General features: G+C 64.1%; 3 protein-coding genes across 3 annotated transcripts; all 3 read left to right on the top strand.

Moving 5' to 3' along the window:
- Positions 1–748: 748 nt before the first annotated feature.
- On the top strand, positions 749–3,910 carry RSKR (ribosomal protein S6 kinase related; the record flags this gene model as incomplete). The annotated part of the gene is given in 12 exon segments (XM_079545043.1): positions 749–790; positions 882–1,073; positions 1,551–1,634; positions 1,714–1,782; positions 1,874–1,943; positions 2,698–2,805; positions 2,897–2,937; positions 3,014–3,106; positions 3,109–3,256; positions 3,338–3,426; positions 3,501–3,611; positions 3,686–3,910. Coding segments are annotated over 12 exon segments (1,272 nt in total).
- A 391-nt stretch (positions 3,911–4,301) lies between these two features.
- Positions 4,302–11,334, top strand: SPAG5 (sperm associated antigen 5; the record flags this gene model as incomplete). The annotated part of the gene is made up of 25 exons (XM_079545290.1): positions 4,302–4,325; positions 4,468–4,536; positions 4,644–4,733; positions 4,982–5,950; positions 6,272–6,342; positions 6,423–6,615; positions 6,752–6,871; positions 6,945–7,037; positions 7,127–7,261; positions 7,347–7,466; positions 7,568–7,660; positions 7,740–7,874; positions 8,019–8,112; positions 8,195–8,288; positions 8,415–8,484; positions 8,758–8,891; positions 9,192–9,357; positions 9,436–9,619; positions 9,832–9,997; positions 10,239–10,350; positions 10,506–10,586; positions 10,682–10,825; positions 10,919–10,993; positions 11,069–11,149; positions 11,236–11,334. 25 exons carry the CDS (start codon positions 4,302–4,304, stop codon positions 11,332–11,334), a joined length of 3,612 nt encoding a protein of 1,203 aa, XP_079401416.1.
- Positions 11,335–13,726: 2,392 nt separating this feature from the next.
- ALDOC (aldolase, fructose-bisphosphate C) lies at positions 13,727–16,041 on the top strand (the record flags this gene model as incomplete). The annotated part of the gene is given in 10 exon segments (XM_079545342.1): positions 13,727–13,842; positions 13,942–14,149; positions 14,234–14,288; positions 14,357–14,517; positions 14,962–15,045; positions 15,125–15,221; positions 15,224–15,298; positions 15,381–15,449; positions 15,452–15,579; positions 15,946–16,041. Coding segments are annotated over 10 exon segments (1,089 nt in total).
- Positions 16,042–16,460: the final 419 nt, after the last annotated feature.

Below are 16,460 nucleotides of genomic sequence, written 5' to 3'. Positions count from 1 at the left end.
GGCCGGGAAGGGACTGGGGTCCCCTGTGCTCCTCACAGCGAAGGGGCAGCCCTATAGCAGTGAGGGGACCACGCTGCTGATGCCCGAGGCGGGGGGCAACCCCGTTGCTGTGGGGCCTGGAAGCAGCCGTGCTGCGGGGCTGCTTTGTGGGATGCAGCCCCCCCTGTGCCAAAGGTCCTGTAGGTCCCTGCTGCGTGGCTGCTGGCCCCAGGGCCCGGTGAAGCAGCAGGATCGCTCCAGGCTGGGAGAAAGGGGAACAGGAGAGAGTTTAAATAAGAGTTTTTAATTTGGAACAGCCTCGGTCCCAGGGGTTGTCATTCACCCTCCCGGCTTGCGTCGCACTGCTCTCAGCACAGCAGCACCTCGGCCGTGTAGGTTCACCCCCTGCACATCCCACGGGGTTCTCCTGCCCCATTTAAGGGTTCCCCCCTCATCCAGCTCTGCATGACCCCCGCTGCCTGGAGCTCTATGGGGGCTGGGGCTGGGGCTGCACTGACCCTTTCACCCTCTTCATTTGGGATTTGCCCCGAAGGAAGGAAGAGGGGGCGGGGAGATGGATGGGAGCGCCCCCAACTCCTACCGGGGGCTGGGATGGGGGAGGCTCGGAGTCCGTGCCTGCCGCCCGCCGCGGATGGGGGGTGGGTACCGCACGGAGCCCCGGTGCCGGGGGGGTCGGGGCGGGGCGGGGCGGGGCGGGGCGAGGTTATGTAAGGCGGCGATTAACGGGGCCGGGCCGGGCGGCGGCGCGATGGGAGCAGCCAGCAGCGGGTCCGGCCCGGGGCCCCCCCAGGTGCGTGAGGTGGCCCCGACGGCGTCCCCGCGTCCCCCTATCCGGTGTCTGACCCCGGCCCGCTGACGGCTGCCCCCCCCCGGTTCCGTAGGGCCGAGCCGTGGGGTCGTGGGTGCGGGCGCTGCTCCGCCGGAGCGGGTCGGTCCAGGGGCCGGTGCCGGTACCGGGACTCGCTGTGGCCGCCGAGGAGCCGCCGTTCCCGGGGTGGCCGCTGCCGCAGCTCGTCTCGCTCTTCCTGCCGGAGTTCCCCGTTCGCCCCTCCGCCCGGCAGCAGCAGCTCAAGGTGCCGTCCGGGGACAGATGCAGCGCACCGGGGAATCCTTCTGCTACACCGGGGACTCCGCGCGTCCCGCGTGCCTCCCGACGGGTCCCCTCGCGCCCTGTGCCCGCTCTATTGATGTCCTACCGGGATTTCCGAGCGTCCTGTTCGGGTCCCCGTGCGGTCGGTGCCTTTCAGCGAGGTCTCTGCGCTCCCTACGAGGTCCCCGTGCATCCTTACAGCAGTCTGCGACCGTCTCACCGAATCCCTTTCTCCTCCCTTCTGGATCCCCCCTGTGCGTTCCCTCTGCGCCCCGTGTGCCCCACACTGCGATGTCCCCATCCCTCGTGTCCCCATCCTCTACGTCCCTCCGTGTGCCCTATTGTGTACCTCAAGGACTTTATTTCCACCCCCCTGCCCTGTGCCACTCACCCACCCAGGGGGGGTGTACTCCTCATCATTCCACAGCGTGTACAGCTCCTGTCCCCCCCCCCCTCCCAGATCCTGGGCTTGGTGGCCAAAGGCTCCTTCGGTACCATCCTAAAAGTGTTGGACTGCGGGCGAGAGAAGGTCTGCGCTGTGAAGGTGGGTGCTGCCCCATGGCCTGGGGCTTCTATGCTGTCCCAGGGACCCCCCCTCCCCATCCTGACAGTCCCTCTTCCAGGTCGTGCCCAAAGTGGAGGTGCTGCGCCGTGACACCCTTAAGCAGTGCAAGGAAGAAGTCAGCATCCAGGTTAGGGAAGAGAAAGGGGGGGTTGGGGGGGGCACAGGGAGGGATCCCCCCATCCCAGGGGCCGCTCACCCTCTCCGCTTTGTATCCCCAGAGACAGGTCAGGCACCCGTTTGTCCACGGCCTTGGGGACAGCTGGCAGGGCCAGCGCCACCTCTTCATCAGTGAGTGACCATCTGCCCGCAGGCTCCCCCCAGCCCCCCTCCCTGCTCTGCCTGTGCACGTGTTCCCACTGCCTGCACACGTGTTTCCCCCCCCTGCACGTTCTGCACGCTGCCCGCGGGGACTCGGCGCCGGGCTGCTGCCTCCCAACCCTCACCCACTGCAGGGACAGCAATGAGACGATGGGGAAAAAGGCCACCGTGCCATTGTCACAGCTCTGGTGGCTCTGTGCCACCGCTGGGCCCATAGGGTTTGTGCAGATCTGTGAGCCCCAAGGGTCATGTCGCCTCGGTGCCCGTGTAGCCACAGTGCTTGTGCCACCTTTGCGACCATGTGCTTGCAGTGCAAGTGGGCACGTCCTTGTGTCACCTTCATGCCCACATGGCCACTTGTGCCTCCTTCATGACCGTGTGGTCACAGCACACGCGCCACTTTTGAGCCCATGTGTCCACATTGTTGTGCCCCCTCCATGCCCACGTAGCCACAGTTCTCATGCTACTTTCATGCCCACGTGCCTGCGATGTTTGCGTTGCCCATATATTTGCAGTGCTTGTGCTGTCTTTGTGCCCATGTGGCCGCATGGTCTGTGTATCCCTGGTGCCTGTATCACCTTGGGCACAGTGCTTGCAAGCTCCCTGTGCCCACATAGCTCTGATGCCCAGAAGATCCCAGTCCGTGTGCCACCTTCCCACCCATACAGCCCCACCTTGGTGCCTGCGTGGCTCCAGGTAAGGGTGCTGTGACCCATCCTGGCAGTGTGCACCTACTGCAGCACTGGGGACCTGCACGCACTGTGGCGTGCAGCTGGGCGCTTCACCGAGGCCACCGTCCGCCTGTTTGCTGCCGAGCTGGTCCTGGTGCTGGGTGAGTGGGAGCTCAGCCCCCTCTGAGGGTGGCAATCGGCACGGTGTAAGGAGGGGACACCCAGTCTCTGACAGCTCCATCTTGTCCCCAGTGTACCTCCACGACCTGGGCATCGTGCACAGAGATGTGAAGGTGAGCGATAGCGGGGAGGGGGGGACAAAAAGGCACTGTGGATCTCTGCATCCCTTCGCATGGAGGCCCACCCCAGAGCTTGTTTTATTTCAGATGGAAAACATCCTCCTGGATGAGAGAGGTGAGGGCCTGGTGGCACTGGTGCGGGGACATCCAGTGCATGGGAACGTCCCATCCATAGGGTCACCCCCTCCATGGGCCCCTCCTCTTGCACTGTTTTGCCCCCCAGGGCATCTCAAACTCGCTGACTTTGGCCTCTCCCGACACCTGCGCTGCGGTGAGCGGGCACACACCATCTGTGGCACTCTGCAGTACATGGGTAAGGGGACAGCTTAGGGGGGGATGAAGGCGGAAGGATGGAGGCACACCCCCCAAGCCACTCACCTCCTCATCCCTGCAGCCCCAGAGGTGCTGAGCGGGGGTCCCTACAGCCACACAGCTGACTGGTGGTCCCTGGGTGTGCTGCTCTTCGCCTTGGCCAGCGGGGAGGTGAGCACTGCGGGGTGATGATGGCCTTAGGGTACCGCATGGAGCCCCTAAGCCTGCTCCTTGTCCACCCCCAGTTTCCAGTGCCGCCAGCAAGGGACCACGTGGCCATGCTGGAGCGTGTCAAAGAGAGCAGCTACGCGACCCCCCCTGCGCTCAGCCCTGCGCTGAGCCGACTGCTGGCTGAGGTAACCCCAACCCTTGGGCTGAGTGTCCCCAGCGCCGTCCCCCTCGTCGCTCACCATCCTCCCTCTGTTGCCAGCTGCTGTGCCACAACCCCCTTCGCCGCCTGCGTTACCTCCACCACTTCCAGGGCCACCCTTTTTTCCGGGGGCTGCCTTTCGACGCCGAGCTTCTGCAAAAGGACCCGGTGGCCTTGGCTGTGGCCCCACGCCCCAGCGAGCAGCCTCTGCCCGACCCTGACACGTTTGACGACTTCGACTGCGACCTCACCGCCGCCCCCCCGAACCGGCCGTGGCCTGGCTGAGCCTCCGCTGGAGGGACCCCGGAATCACGGAGGGACCCCCGCACCACTCAGGGACACCCCCCTTCCCTCTGTACCTCTTCCCACGGGAGCAATAAACCCAAACCCGACGGTAATGCTGTGGGTGTCTCCTGCAGGGCTGCGCACCGAGGGCAGGGGCTGGGGGCAACGTACAAAGCTGAGCCCCCCGCACCCACCGCAAGCCTCCCAGCTCCGCGCTGCGCAGCACGCCCGCAATTCCGGCGCGGGGTGGGCGTGGTCAGTGAGAAACCACGCCCACGTCGCACGTAACCACGCCCACAAAGGACGTAGCCCCGCCCTCATCGCGGGACCAATCAGAGCCGCGCGTTGTTTTCAAATGGGCGGCGGGGAGCGGCGTGGCGGGTGCGCGGCCATGCGGGGAGCGCGCGTCAAATCCGTGAGTGCGGGGAACGGGAGGGGGGGGGGGGATGGCGTCGGGGGTCCCGGTCCCGGTCCCGGTCCCGGTCCCGGTCCCGGTCCCGGTCCCGGTCCCGGTCCCGGTCCCGGTCTTGGTCTTGGTCTTGGTCCCGGTCTTGCAGCCGCTTTTTGCCCGACCGAGTGTCCGGTATGACAGTAGAGACGGCTCCGCTGGGTGGCTGGGGGTCCCGGTAGCGGTTCTAGGGGCGGTTGGAGGGTTGGACGCAGCGCCGTTCGGTCCGTGCCGGGGGGGGGATGCGGTGGTTCCGGTGCTGACCCCCCGGTGCCCGTTCCCCAGGCACAACGGCGGCCCCTGCAGGAGCTGCGGCTGCAGCAGGGAGCGGAGCGTACCAACATCACCCCGCTGCTCCGCCGCTTGCGGCTCAAGGTCGGTGCGGTGGCGGGGGGGAGATGGGAGGGAGCGTACAGGAGCTGGGGGGCACCTGGGGGGAGTTCAGGGTATGGGGGAGTAGACTGGGGAGTTTAGGGAAGGGAATGGGATACGGGTGTGGGGATGAGCTGGAGGGCAGCTGTAGGGTTTACAGGGTATGGGGCACTGGAGGAAATGGGTGGGGGTATGGAGGTACAGGGGTAGGGCGAGGGGCTGCCCTGATTCCTCTCCCCTCCGTTCTCTAGGACCACGATGGCAACACTCCTGTGCCTCGCACCCAGTGCCCCCCTGGCCGCGTTGCCCCTGGGCTCCCCCACACTGCTGTCCCATGCTCCCCCTGCCGCATTGACTTCAGCCCCCGGAAGATCCCCCTGGGGCCCTTAGGCAACGCCACCCCAGACCCCGTCAGCATTTCAGAACCCTCTGGCCATGCCACCCTTGTTACAGATGCCCCAGAGCCCCCAGATGATGCCACCTCAGGGCCTGACACCCTGGTGCCCTCAGATGATGCTCCCCAAGAAGCCAGCCCCCCAGAGACCCCCAGCAGGGCTCCCCAAGAGCCCCATGGCAGTGCCCCAGTGCCCTTCCCATTCTCTCCCAGCCTCCTCCCCCCACTACCTCCCTCTCCAGACCACCCCAGCAGCACTTCCTTGGAGCTGCGTACTCCTGACCCTGCTGGCAGCACCTCCGTGGGGCCCTGCACTCTGGACACCCCTGGCAGCCCCTCCCCAGGCCCCCCAGGCACCTCCACCCCGCAGGATACTCCATTCCGTAGGTGGCGAGCGGCCCCCCCCGATCTCTCCTGCAGCCCCGTGGCTTCCCAACCTCTGGCTGAGAATGGGGATGTAGGTACTCCTCCCCATCACAGTAGCTTGGGGATGGCTGGATCCCCAAGCCCTGCCCCACCAGAGCAGTGCTCCCCCCAGCTTGAGGCAGTGGGGTCAGAGCCTGTAGACTCAGCAGTGGCAGCCACCCCAGTGTCTTTGTCTGAGCCATCCCTGGGGGCTGTGTCCTGGATAATGCCACTGGTGTGGCTGGAGAGGACTCTCCCTGCCTCATCCCTGCTGGAGTCCCTGCGGCACAGCCTCCCCCTGTCTGTGTCGTGGCGGGATGCTGGCACCAATGTCACCCCAGTGCCTACTGCAGCTGTCAGTACTGGTGTCACCCCAGTGCCCACTGTGTCTATGGGTACCACTGTTACTCCAGCGTCCACTGTACCTGTGGGGAGCAGCGTCACCCCAGTGCCAACCATGGCTGCAGGCACCACTGTCACCCCAGTGCCCACTGGATCCACTGGCACCAATGTCTCCCCAGTATCCACTGGATCCATTGCCACCAATGTCACCCCAGTGCCCACTGGATCTATTGGCACCAGTGTCACCCCGGTATCCACTGGATCCATTGGCACCAGTGTCACCCCAGTGCCCACCATGGCTATAGGCACCAGTGTCACCCCAGTGCCCACCATGGCTATAGGCACCAGTGTCACCCCAGTGCTCACCGTATCTATGGGCACCACCATGACTCCGGAGGAGAGGAGTGCTGGCACATCCATACCTGCTGGTGCCAAGGACAGCGCTGCTGAGACCGACTCTCTGCTCTGGCAGTACGTGTCCCTGCTGGGTATGGGGATGGGCTCCCAGGCCGTGTCCCATTCCCAACCACCAGGTTTCCCTCTGTCCACAGCTGTCCCCGGGAGCAGCTGCGTTTGCTGCCACGAGCAGAGCTGGAGGGACGGCTGGAGAGCACCCTGATCATCATTGAGGCCCTCTCACTGCAGCTGCGTGACTGGCAGGACTGCCAGCGCCCACTCCCTGCTGTGGGGCCAGCAGGGCAGAGGGATGCACACACTCAGACTGACGTCACTCGGCCCCAGGGGGTGAGTGAGTGTCCCCTCCTGCAGGGCTGCATCCCACCGCGTGCAGGAAGGGCTTGGGATCAGCATGGCGCACGGCACGGGGTTGGAGTGCTGGTGTAGAAGTGCTGTTGGGGCACACATCCTGCCCTGCCTTTAGGAGGAGGGGATTTACCACGACCTCTACGTGGAGCTGCGGAGGAAGGCGCAGGCTGTGCAGCGGCAGCGTGGAGCAGAGCAGGAGTTGGCACGGCAGCTGGTGCGGGCAGCAGAGGCAATGGTGCGTTGGGGTGTATGGGATTTGGGCACTGCCACCCCCAGTGCCATCGGTGCCCTCATTGTCCCTTCCTCAGGATGCATGGACTGGGCAGCGCCGTGCGCTGTGGGATGTTGCAGACACCGCTCTGCAGGGCATGAAGAAAGACCACGCAGCACTGGAGCAGGAGGTGAGTGCAGGGGCAAGGAGGTGGCTCTGGGGATGTGGGTGAGGGAGGTGGCAGATGGCAGCTGGAGGAGGGCTGCCGTCCCTTTGCAGCGGCTGCAGGTGCGTGCCATGGTGTCCCGGTGCGAGGCGGTGCTGCGCGCTGTGCCCGGAAAGCTGCAGAGCTGCCTGCAGGAGCGGGATGCTGCACAGCAACACGCGGATGAAGCCCTTCGTGCTAAGCAGGAGGTAACGTGTCCCACGTGGGGACGCTGCTATCCCCACCCAGGGATGGGGGGTGATGTGCCCTGAGCTGTGCCACCCCTTTTTGCAGAGCGATGGTTTCCTGGAGGCGTTCCGTTCCCACGCTGCTGCCCAGATTGGTGCCCGCACGCAGAGCCTGGAGCTGCAGCAGGAGCTGAGCACGCTGCTGGCAGCTGCTGTCCAACAGCAGGTATGCTGTGTCCTCCACACCCTGCGGGGTTCGTAGCCCTGGCTTAGGGCTGTGCTCCAAGCAACCCCCGTGGCAACGCTCCCTGTTTTCCTCTCCTCTAGGTGTCCCTGGCTGCAGAGGCTCAGCCCTTCCGGGAATTCATAGATGTGACCTTTGCCAACCTCCAGGAGGAGCGAGGAGCGCTGGATGGAGAGGTGAGGGCTGTCCCGACACCGGGTGCCACCCATGTCACCAGCACTCAGCTCACCCTGGGGCTGTCCTGTCCCTTTGTAGAGGGAGCAGGTGCGTGCCCTGGTGTCTCGCTGCATGACTGCGCTGCGGGACGTCCCCACCAAGCTGCACAGCTGCCTGCAGGAGCGGGATGCTGCGCTGCAACAGGTGGAGGAAGCCCTCCAAGCCAAGAAGGAGGTAATGGGGCCACGGAGTGCACCTCAGCGATTCCAGATACGGAAGGGGATTTGTGGGGGCTGTCCTATGGAGGACATGGGGAACGGAGCACGCGAGTGCTCTCTGATGTGTGGGATCCTCTGGGTTAACCCCGCATCTATGTAGGTGTCTCAGCAGCTGGAGGAAACCCTGCAGGCTCTGCAGGATGCGGTGACCCAGGGGGAGCAGCTGGCAGTCACCAACTCACGCCTCAGCACAGGTAGTGGGGAGGGGGAAGGGCACAATAGGGGGGTGGCAGTGGAGTGTGGGGTGTCTCTGTGCTCACATCTCTTCGCCTACAGACCTGAGCACGGTGATGAAGCAGCTGGCCAGCCTGCAGCAGGAGCAGGACGCGCTGCAGCAGGACTACGAGGAGCAGAAGGAGATGATGAGCCGGTGGGTCTGCACCCCTGGCACCTCACCCTGCCCCATCAAAGCCCCTCTCAACACCCCCAGCCCATCCCTTGGGGTGATCCCTCTTCCCCCCCCTATGGCTTATCCCCATCCATCCCTTGGTGTCAGGCTGACCAAGGAGCGGGATGCTCTGCAGCGGGAGCGCCAGGAGCTGCAGGAAGCAGCAGAGTGCCGGGAGGTAAGAGCCAGGGCGCACGGCACGTGGCACGGTGTCACATGTCCCCACTGGTAGGTGGCAGCCGGCCAGCAGAGCCAGCAGCCCGCGGCGCTGACAGCCCGCACGTAGGGCTGCACGCACAGTGATGCTCGGGATAATTCCCCCCAGCTGTGTGTGTCGTGTATGTCCCATGCTTTTGGGGGGCTTGGCTGGCTGCCCTTGGTTGAATAGGACCGTGCAAGGGGTGCTCATGGCTGTGTGTATTGTTCCCCCCCCTCCTACCTTATCCTGCAGTTTCTGGACCAGGAGAACCGCATGTCCCGCAGGCAGCTGATGGAGGTGGAAGCCAAGCTGCAATCCACGCTGGCTGAGCTGCAGGAGTGCAGCCTGCAGCACGAGGAGCTGCTAGAAGCCCACCAGGGCCTGCAGTATGACTTTGTGCTTCCTCCTGCTACCCGAGCCCTTGGGGTTGGGCAAACAGTCCCATTGCGTGCATGGGGGGAGGGAGGCACAGCTTTAGGCAAAGCAGCTCCGGCTGAGGGCAGTAATTCAGGTTGGGGAACTCAGCAGTGCCGGTTTTGCACCCTTTGGGGCATGGGTGGAGGTGGTCGTGGTGGGAGCGTGGGGTCGTTGAGGTTGGAGAAAGCCTTAAAGCAAATCAAATCCCGCCCCAACCTGTCCTGCCTCCGGGTTGGGATGAGTTGCTCACATTGTTTTCCCCCCTGCAGGGAGGAACGAGCAGCCTTGCAAAAGGAGCTGGAGAGCACCAAGGCGGAGCTGCAGGACCTGCAGCTCAAGAGGGACAGGGTGTCCTGGTGCTCAGCAGGCATTGCTGAGAGCAAGGCGAGGCTGCAGAAGCTGGCTGACTGCCTGCGAGCCGCCCTGCCTCAGCAGGTGGGACCCTCTTATGGGGGCAAGAGGGCACACGTGCCATCGGAGCACCCCCAGCACTACATCCCCTCCTTCCTGTAGGATGATGATGATGAGGTCCCATCGAGGAGCAAGACCTGGACCCCAGGCTGGAGGACCCCCCGTGGGCCCTGGACCCCCCACAGCAGCGCTTGGACCCCCGTGTGCCGCACACCTGCCCGCCACACACCGCACCGTGCCAGGGGGTCCTTTGTAGGCAGTGTTTTGAAGGCGGTGTCAGGAAGAGGTGAGGCTCTGGGGGTCACCAGGTTGTGGGGCTGGTCTTGGACCCCCTAGGCTGTAGGGGGGGCATCTCTTCCTGGACTCCCCTCCGTGCACTCTGCCCTTCTGCAGATGGTGATGAAGGCACTGGATGTGAGAGCCTATCTGCCAGGGATAGGGCTGTATCCACACCGAAGCCCCCAGGTATCACACTGTCCCTGCCCCTCACATCCTCAGCGTGTCCCCCCACCACCCTGCTGAGCAGCCCCCTGCCCGCAGAGCCCGAGGATGGTCTGATGGAGCAGGCAGCTGAGCTGCGGGCCGTGGTGTCTGACCTCTCTGTGCTGAGCTCCCGCATCCAAGAGTTGGAGCAGAGCGAGTTCAGGGCGCTGCAGGCAGAGATGTGAGTCCAGGGGGGGGGCTGCAGTGGGGAGGTTTGGGTCTGGGAGGGGGCAGGAGGGGGCTTACATGGAATTTGGTAATGGGGGCATGGGCTCTTCCCTTTGCCCTGCTGCTGTTCCAATGTGAGCTGGTGGGCACGGGTTGACCTTCCCAACTGGGGACGGCCATATGAGGGGTTTTGATGCACTGTGATCTTCCACCTGTTCAGCCCCATTGTGTCCCTTTTCCCTCCCCCCATCCAGCTGTGACCTGCAGCTTCAGCTGGAGAAGGTGACAACTGAGAGCCAGGAGCGGATGGACGCCCAGGCTGCCAGCATTGCCAAGCTGAACAAGGCGCTGCAGGGCAAGCTGCAGGTGAGGCCTCCCCCCACCCCAGAACTGGGCCAGGGCAGAGCTGAACTGGGTTGGGCTGGGATCTGGGACAGCAGGATCTGGGTGACCTCAAATGTGAGGGTGCCATTGGGGTGTGGGGGGGGGGCATAGCTTGACCCCGCTCCCTGACCCTGCAGAACGAGAAGGAGCTGCAGGACGTTGTGAAACAGCAGGAAGCGAAGATGCTGCAACTCATTGACAAGAGTGAGGAGGTGACGGTACGTGCAGGGCTACAGCGGGGTGGTAACCCACACCCTGGGAGGGGGGGACAGTAATGGGACCCCTCTCACTGCCCCACTGCCTCCCTTTGCAGAGGCTGCAGGAGGAGGTGACCCAGCTGAAGCGCTCGCTGCAGCGTGCAGAGACGGAGGCCAAGGTGCTGTGGGAGGAGATGAGAGGACAGGAGGCCAAGGGGGTCTCGGCCCACGTGCAGGAGCGCGTCCTGCTGCGGCAGGAGGTGGGTATGAGGTTGGGGTTGTGGGGCTGGGTCCTCCTGCAGCCCCTTGGTGCAGGTAGGAGTGCAGAGCGCCCATCCTTGCTCCGCTTGCAGGTGGATAAGCTGCGCTTGCTGCTGCTGGAGAAGGAGGATGAGAATGTGGTGGTGTCAGGGAACTACCTGGAGCAGGTATGGGGTAGGGGGGAGACACTCCGCTGCTCCCTCTTCCCAGGGCTGTGTCCTTATGGCCTCACCCTATTGCAGGTGCGAGGTTTGGAGCTGAGGCTCAGCCATGCACAAAAGATGCTGCGGAACCACGAGGAGCTGCGGGAGACAGTGAAGGAGGTGAGGTGATGCCGGCATCTTTGCTCCCGTCCCTCTGGGAGCTGCAGCAGTACCTCCAATCTCCTAACCCTGCTCCTGTTTCCCAGGTCCTGCTGTCCCTCCCCGAGGTGCCCCCAGAGCTCGGCGCCCTCCTGCAGCACCTGGGGTTGAAGCCAAACAGCGAGAAAGCTCCAGCTCTGCTGTAACCCACAGCGTGAAACGTTGCCATTCTTAACACCATCGTTATTTATTGAATAAAGTTTGTTGACATTCACCCTGTCCCCTGCCTGGGGACGCCCCCTGCCCCCCCCCTCCCATGGATGTGCTTCCCCCCTGGTGCTGCTCTCAATAAGGCTCCGTGTTCCCAAAGCTCCCACCCCATCTGACCCAGCTTCCCTCCCCAGGGCCCCCGCTCCTCCTCCTGGCCTAGATTCCCCTCCCCCCCCCCTCCTGCTTTGGGGCATACGGGAGGGGATGGGAAGCTGCATCCTGCCCCCCCCCCCCAAACCTGTTGCATGGCGATGTGTTACTCCTTGGGGGGGGGGGGGGGGGTGGAAATCCCATAGGCCTCCTTTTTCCCTACATAGAGCATCTCCCACAGGATTCGCCATTCCCAACTCCAAAGATGCTCTCTGTGCCCCCCCGCCCTCCCCCCCCCCCCCGCAGCCCAAAATAGCAGCACTCCAACAAGTGCGGCGCTCTGATTTTTCACGTCCTGCAGGCACTTGGGGTCACCTTCCTTTGCCCTCATTGACCCACGCCTGTATTTACTGCCTGTGTGGGTGGCACTGCTGCCGTTGTGACCCCGCTGCTGTGGGAGTGGATGTGACCCATGGATCCATGGGGTGGGGTGTGCCCAGCTTTGGGATGATGATGATGGGGGGGGGGGTTGAGGGGGGAGCATGTGCTGCCTGCCCTGGATTAGGGCCACACCAGTGCTGAGCCCTCCTTTTACGGCGGGGATTCAGCAGCACTCAGCCCTGGCAGCCATCCCCTGGGGCGAGTGGGGACGCTGCTATTGTCCCTGTGCCGGTTTGGGGCGGCTCTGCTGGGACCTGAGGGATGGGGGCTGTTCTCTGTGTGGGGTTCCCATACTGTGCTGAGTCTCTGTGGGGCTGGGGGAGTATGGGGAGTCCTTGCATGAGGATGTGGGGGTCCCTAGGAGCGGCAAGGGGTGGTGTGGGGGCTCCCATCCCATGGGGTGAGTGGCACAAAGGGACCCTGTGCTGGGGGGGGGGTCACAGCAGGATCCCTAATAGTGGTAGAGAGTGACCTAGGTGTGCCCCACAATGGCAAGGGGGCGAGGGTCTTTGGGTGTCCCATCCGTGGTGTGAATGGCAGAAGGGGGTCTTTGCCTTGGGGGGAGGGGTCCCTTATAGCAGCAGGGTGTGACAGTGAGGCCCTGTCCCGCGGGTGACATTGCTTTGTCACTTCCCCGAACACTTGAGGAAGTGACACGGCGGTGGCACTGCTGCCTCCCCATCCCGGTGGGAAGGGGGATCCCCGACGGCAAAGCGGGGCGGCACAGGGGGGTCCTCAGTCGTAACCGATCGCTTCGGGGACCCCGAGAGCAACACGTGGGAGGGGGACACACGCTTTTGGGGGGGGGGGTAGGAAGTGCCACCGCTGCGGTGGCGGCGAGGCGGGGCTGTGCGGGGGGGGGGGGGAGGGGGCTGGTCCTACCGGGTGCCGCCCGCCGGGCCCGCCCCACCGGTCACGTAGCTCTGCGGCATCGCAGCCCCATTTACCGCGGGGCCGGAGCTCTCAGCCCGCAGTTCCGTACCCGTCGTCACCGGTCCCGCACGGTAAGTGGGGAACCGGGAACGGGGAACTGGGATCTGGGTTCGGGGTGGATTACGGGGCGCAGCCGGGAAGGACCGACGGAAGGAGCGGCCGTCCCGACGGCGGCTGTGTGCGGTGCGATCGGTACCGCGGGGCTCCCGGGATAGGGAGAGGAATTCGGGCAGAGGGGTTCGCGGGTACGGAGGGGCTGCAGGGAACGCGGGGCACCTCCTGAGCCGGTACGATGCATGTACTGCCCGGAGGGGACCGGCCTGGGGGCAGCGCGTTGCCGTTCCCACGTTGGCCTCATCCCGGAGCATCCCCGACTTTGGGGTCTCCCACTTTCGAGATCTCCTCACCTCTGGGGTATCCGTATCCCGACGCATCCCCATCCCATCCCCGGCACCCAGCAGTCTTCCCACGCTCCAAACCCCCCAGGGGTACCCCTCTGCCTTCTTACCCCCATCCCCACTTATTCCCATGCCCCGTACCCCCTTGCCCCGCTCCGAGCCCCCCCTCCCCCCCCTCCGTTCTCCCTCAAGATGGCTGGGCTGGGGGCGGGCGAGCAGGCAGCAAAATGGCTGGGAGCTCTCCGGCATCCTCCATGAGGCGCTGCCCCGCTCGGGACTTATGCAACGTGACCCTATGGGGGGGCCACGTGCCCTGGGCTGGGGATTGGGGAGGGGGCGGGCGGGGGGATTCCGGGGGTCCCAATCCCTGTAGGGTGCGGGCTGATGGTGCGCACGGGGGGGGGGGTGGAGGGGGGTTGGCGGTGGCGGTGCGTGACTCAGCCCTCGTCCGCCGGCAGGCAGCACCATGACGCACCAATACCCCGCGCTCACAGCCGAGCAGAAGAAGGAGCTGTCGGACATCGCGCTGCGCATCGTGGCCCCGGGGAAGGGCATTTTGGCCGCCGATGAATCCGTGGGTCAGTGAGGGGTTGAGAGCCGGAGGGGTGATGGGGGAGAAAGACGGGGATCCGTCCTGTAGTGCTTCCCCTGTGGGTGACGGTGCTGGGTGCCCGCAGGGAGCATGGCCAAGCGCCTCAACCAGATTGGGGTGGAGAACACGGAGGAGAACCGCCGGCTGTACCGCCAGATCCTGTTCAGTGCCGACAGCAGGGTGAAGAAGTGCATCGGGGGGGTCATTTTCTTTCACGAGACCATGTACCAGAAGGCTGACGATGGCACTCCCTTCGTCCAGATGATCAAAGATAAGGGCATCGTTGTGGGCATCAAGGTGGGGGCAGAATCTGGTGGTTTATTGGGTGCTTGGGGACGGTCGTGGGGGATCGATGTTCACCCTCCATTCATCCATCCATAGGTGGACAAAGGTGTCGTTCCGCTGGCCGGGACAGATGGGGAGACCACCACGCAGGGTAGGCGCAGCAAATGTGGGGTGAGGGTGAGAGATTTGGGGCCGTGGGGCTGACGTGCTGCTCGGCAGGTCTGGATGGGCTGTCGGAGCGCTGTGCCCAGTACAAGAAGGATGGGGCTGACTTTGCCAAGTGGCGCTGCGTGCTGAAAATCAGTGATAATACTCCCTCTGCCCTGGCCATCATGGAGAACGCCAACGTCTTGGCCCGCTATGCCAGCATCTGCCAGCAGGTAAGAATCTCACCCTGTGGAATGGATACTGACCCATGGGATGGGTATTGACTCACAGATGTTGCCCCATAGTGATGGGCACTGATGAATGTTGCTCTGTAGGGATGGATATCAACCTGGGGGTTGGGCGTTGACCTTGGGATGAGTATCACCATATGGGCCAGGCATTGACCTGTGGGGCTGGGCATCAACACATAGGCTGGGTAATATCTCGTGGGGATGGGTATCTGCTCCTGGGGCCAAACATTGCCCCGTGGAACAGACATCTTTGTTTGGGCCAGTCATCACTTGTGGGTCTAGGCATCACCCCACAAGCATGAACGTTGCCTGTGGGGCCAAGAATTGACACTCCCAGAATGGGCATCACCTCCAGGTCTGGGCTTTGCCTTATGTTGCTACGGGGCCAAAAATGTGCTTGCGATGCCATCTGCCTGGTGTTTGCAGAACGGTATTGTGCCCATCGTGGAGCCTGAGATCCTGCCTGACGGTGACCACGACCTCAAACGGTGCCAGTATGTGACAGAGAAGGTGAGCAGTGGGGCAGGCAGGGGGATGGGGATGTGCCGTGCCATCCCATGCCACGAAACTCCATGTTGTCTGTTCCCAGGTGCTGGCGGCAGTCTACAAGGCGCTGAGCGACCACCACGTCTACCTGGAGGGGACCCTGCTGAAGCCCAACATGGTGACACCTGGGCATTCCTGCCCACCAAGTACAGCCCCGAGGAGATCGCCATGGCCACTGTCACTGCTCTGCGCCGCACCGTGCCCCCAGCCGTGCCAGGTACTGCCCCCAGGACATGGTGGAAACCACAGGAAGGCGATGCCGTGTGGTCAGCTTGGTGCCATAATGCTGCTCTCTGCAGGTGTCACCTTCCTGTCTGGGGGCCAGAGTGAGGAGGAAGCCTCCATCAACCTCAATGCCATCAACACATGCCTCTGGTGCGGCCGTGGGCCCTCACTTTCTCCTATGGGCGGGCACTGCAGGCATCAGCGCTCAGCGCCTGGCGTGGCCAGAGGGACAACGCCAATGCTGCCACCGAGGAGTTCGTCAAGCGTGCAGAGGTGATGGGGGATGGCCCCTGTGGGATGGGGTGCCAGCGTTTGTGCTCTATGAGGGTGGGAGGGCCAAAAATGAAGTCCTTACGGGTGGCGGGAACAGCAAGAATCAAGTCTGTGTAGACAGTGAGGGCACCAAGAATGAAGGGTGGTGGGAATACCTGGAGAAGACATGTCCCTGTGGGTGACAGTGGAGATTGAGGGCTGCGTTTCTGCAGAAGGATCAGGACACCAAGGGCCGTGTCCCTGTGGTTGGTGGAACGCTGATGCATTTGGGGTGGGGGACACCTGGAGGTGGTGGAGGGCACTGAGGACCATGCCTATGGGGTGCTGGGGCTGTGCCCCACGGCCTGATGCTTTCTTTTCCCACAGGTGAACGGTCTGGCAGCGCTGGGCAAGTATGAGGGCAGCGGGGACGACTCGGGGGCCGCCGGGCAGTCCCTCTATGTGGCCAACCACGCATACTGAGCCTCCAGTGGGCCCTGCTGGCCCCCGCCCCGGACCCCCCTGCCACTGCTCACACCACCCCGCTTCCACCCCAGCCACCAGGGGAGGGGAAGGTGGCCCCAAAAGGATGAGGGGGAGGCCTGGGTCCCCCCAGAGGGAAAAGGGGGCTCTGGCCAGGCCAGAGTGGGTGGGGAGGGCCCGGCCGTGTGGAGGGCAGGAGGGGAGGCCTGGGGGTGCCCCTGCCCCAGCCGTAGCTTCGCAGTCCCGGTCAACGTCGCCCTCGGGACGCTCATGTCGTGTTCTCGTGTGCACCCCGTGTACCAAAATAGCCTAACAGCGAATAATAAACGGTAGAGACAGCGCTGCTGTGCCTGGCTCCTTGCTCCCATCCACGCGATGAGCTGCGCCCGGCCTCAGCCCGCCGTGGGGCTGCTTGGGGG

Source organism: Tetrao urogallus (assembly GCF_951394365.1).
Source record: "Tetrao urogallus genome assembly, chromosome: 20".
In the NCBI taxonomy this organism is placed as follows: Eukaryota; Metazoa; Chordata; class Aves; order Galliformes; family Phasianidae; genus Tetrao; species Tetrao urogallus.
This window is presented reverse-complemented; position numbering and strand designations above follow the sequence as displayed.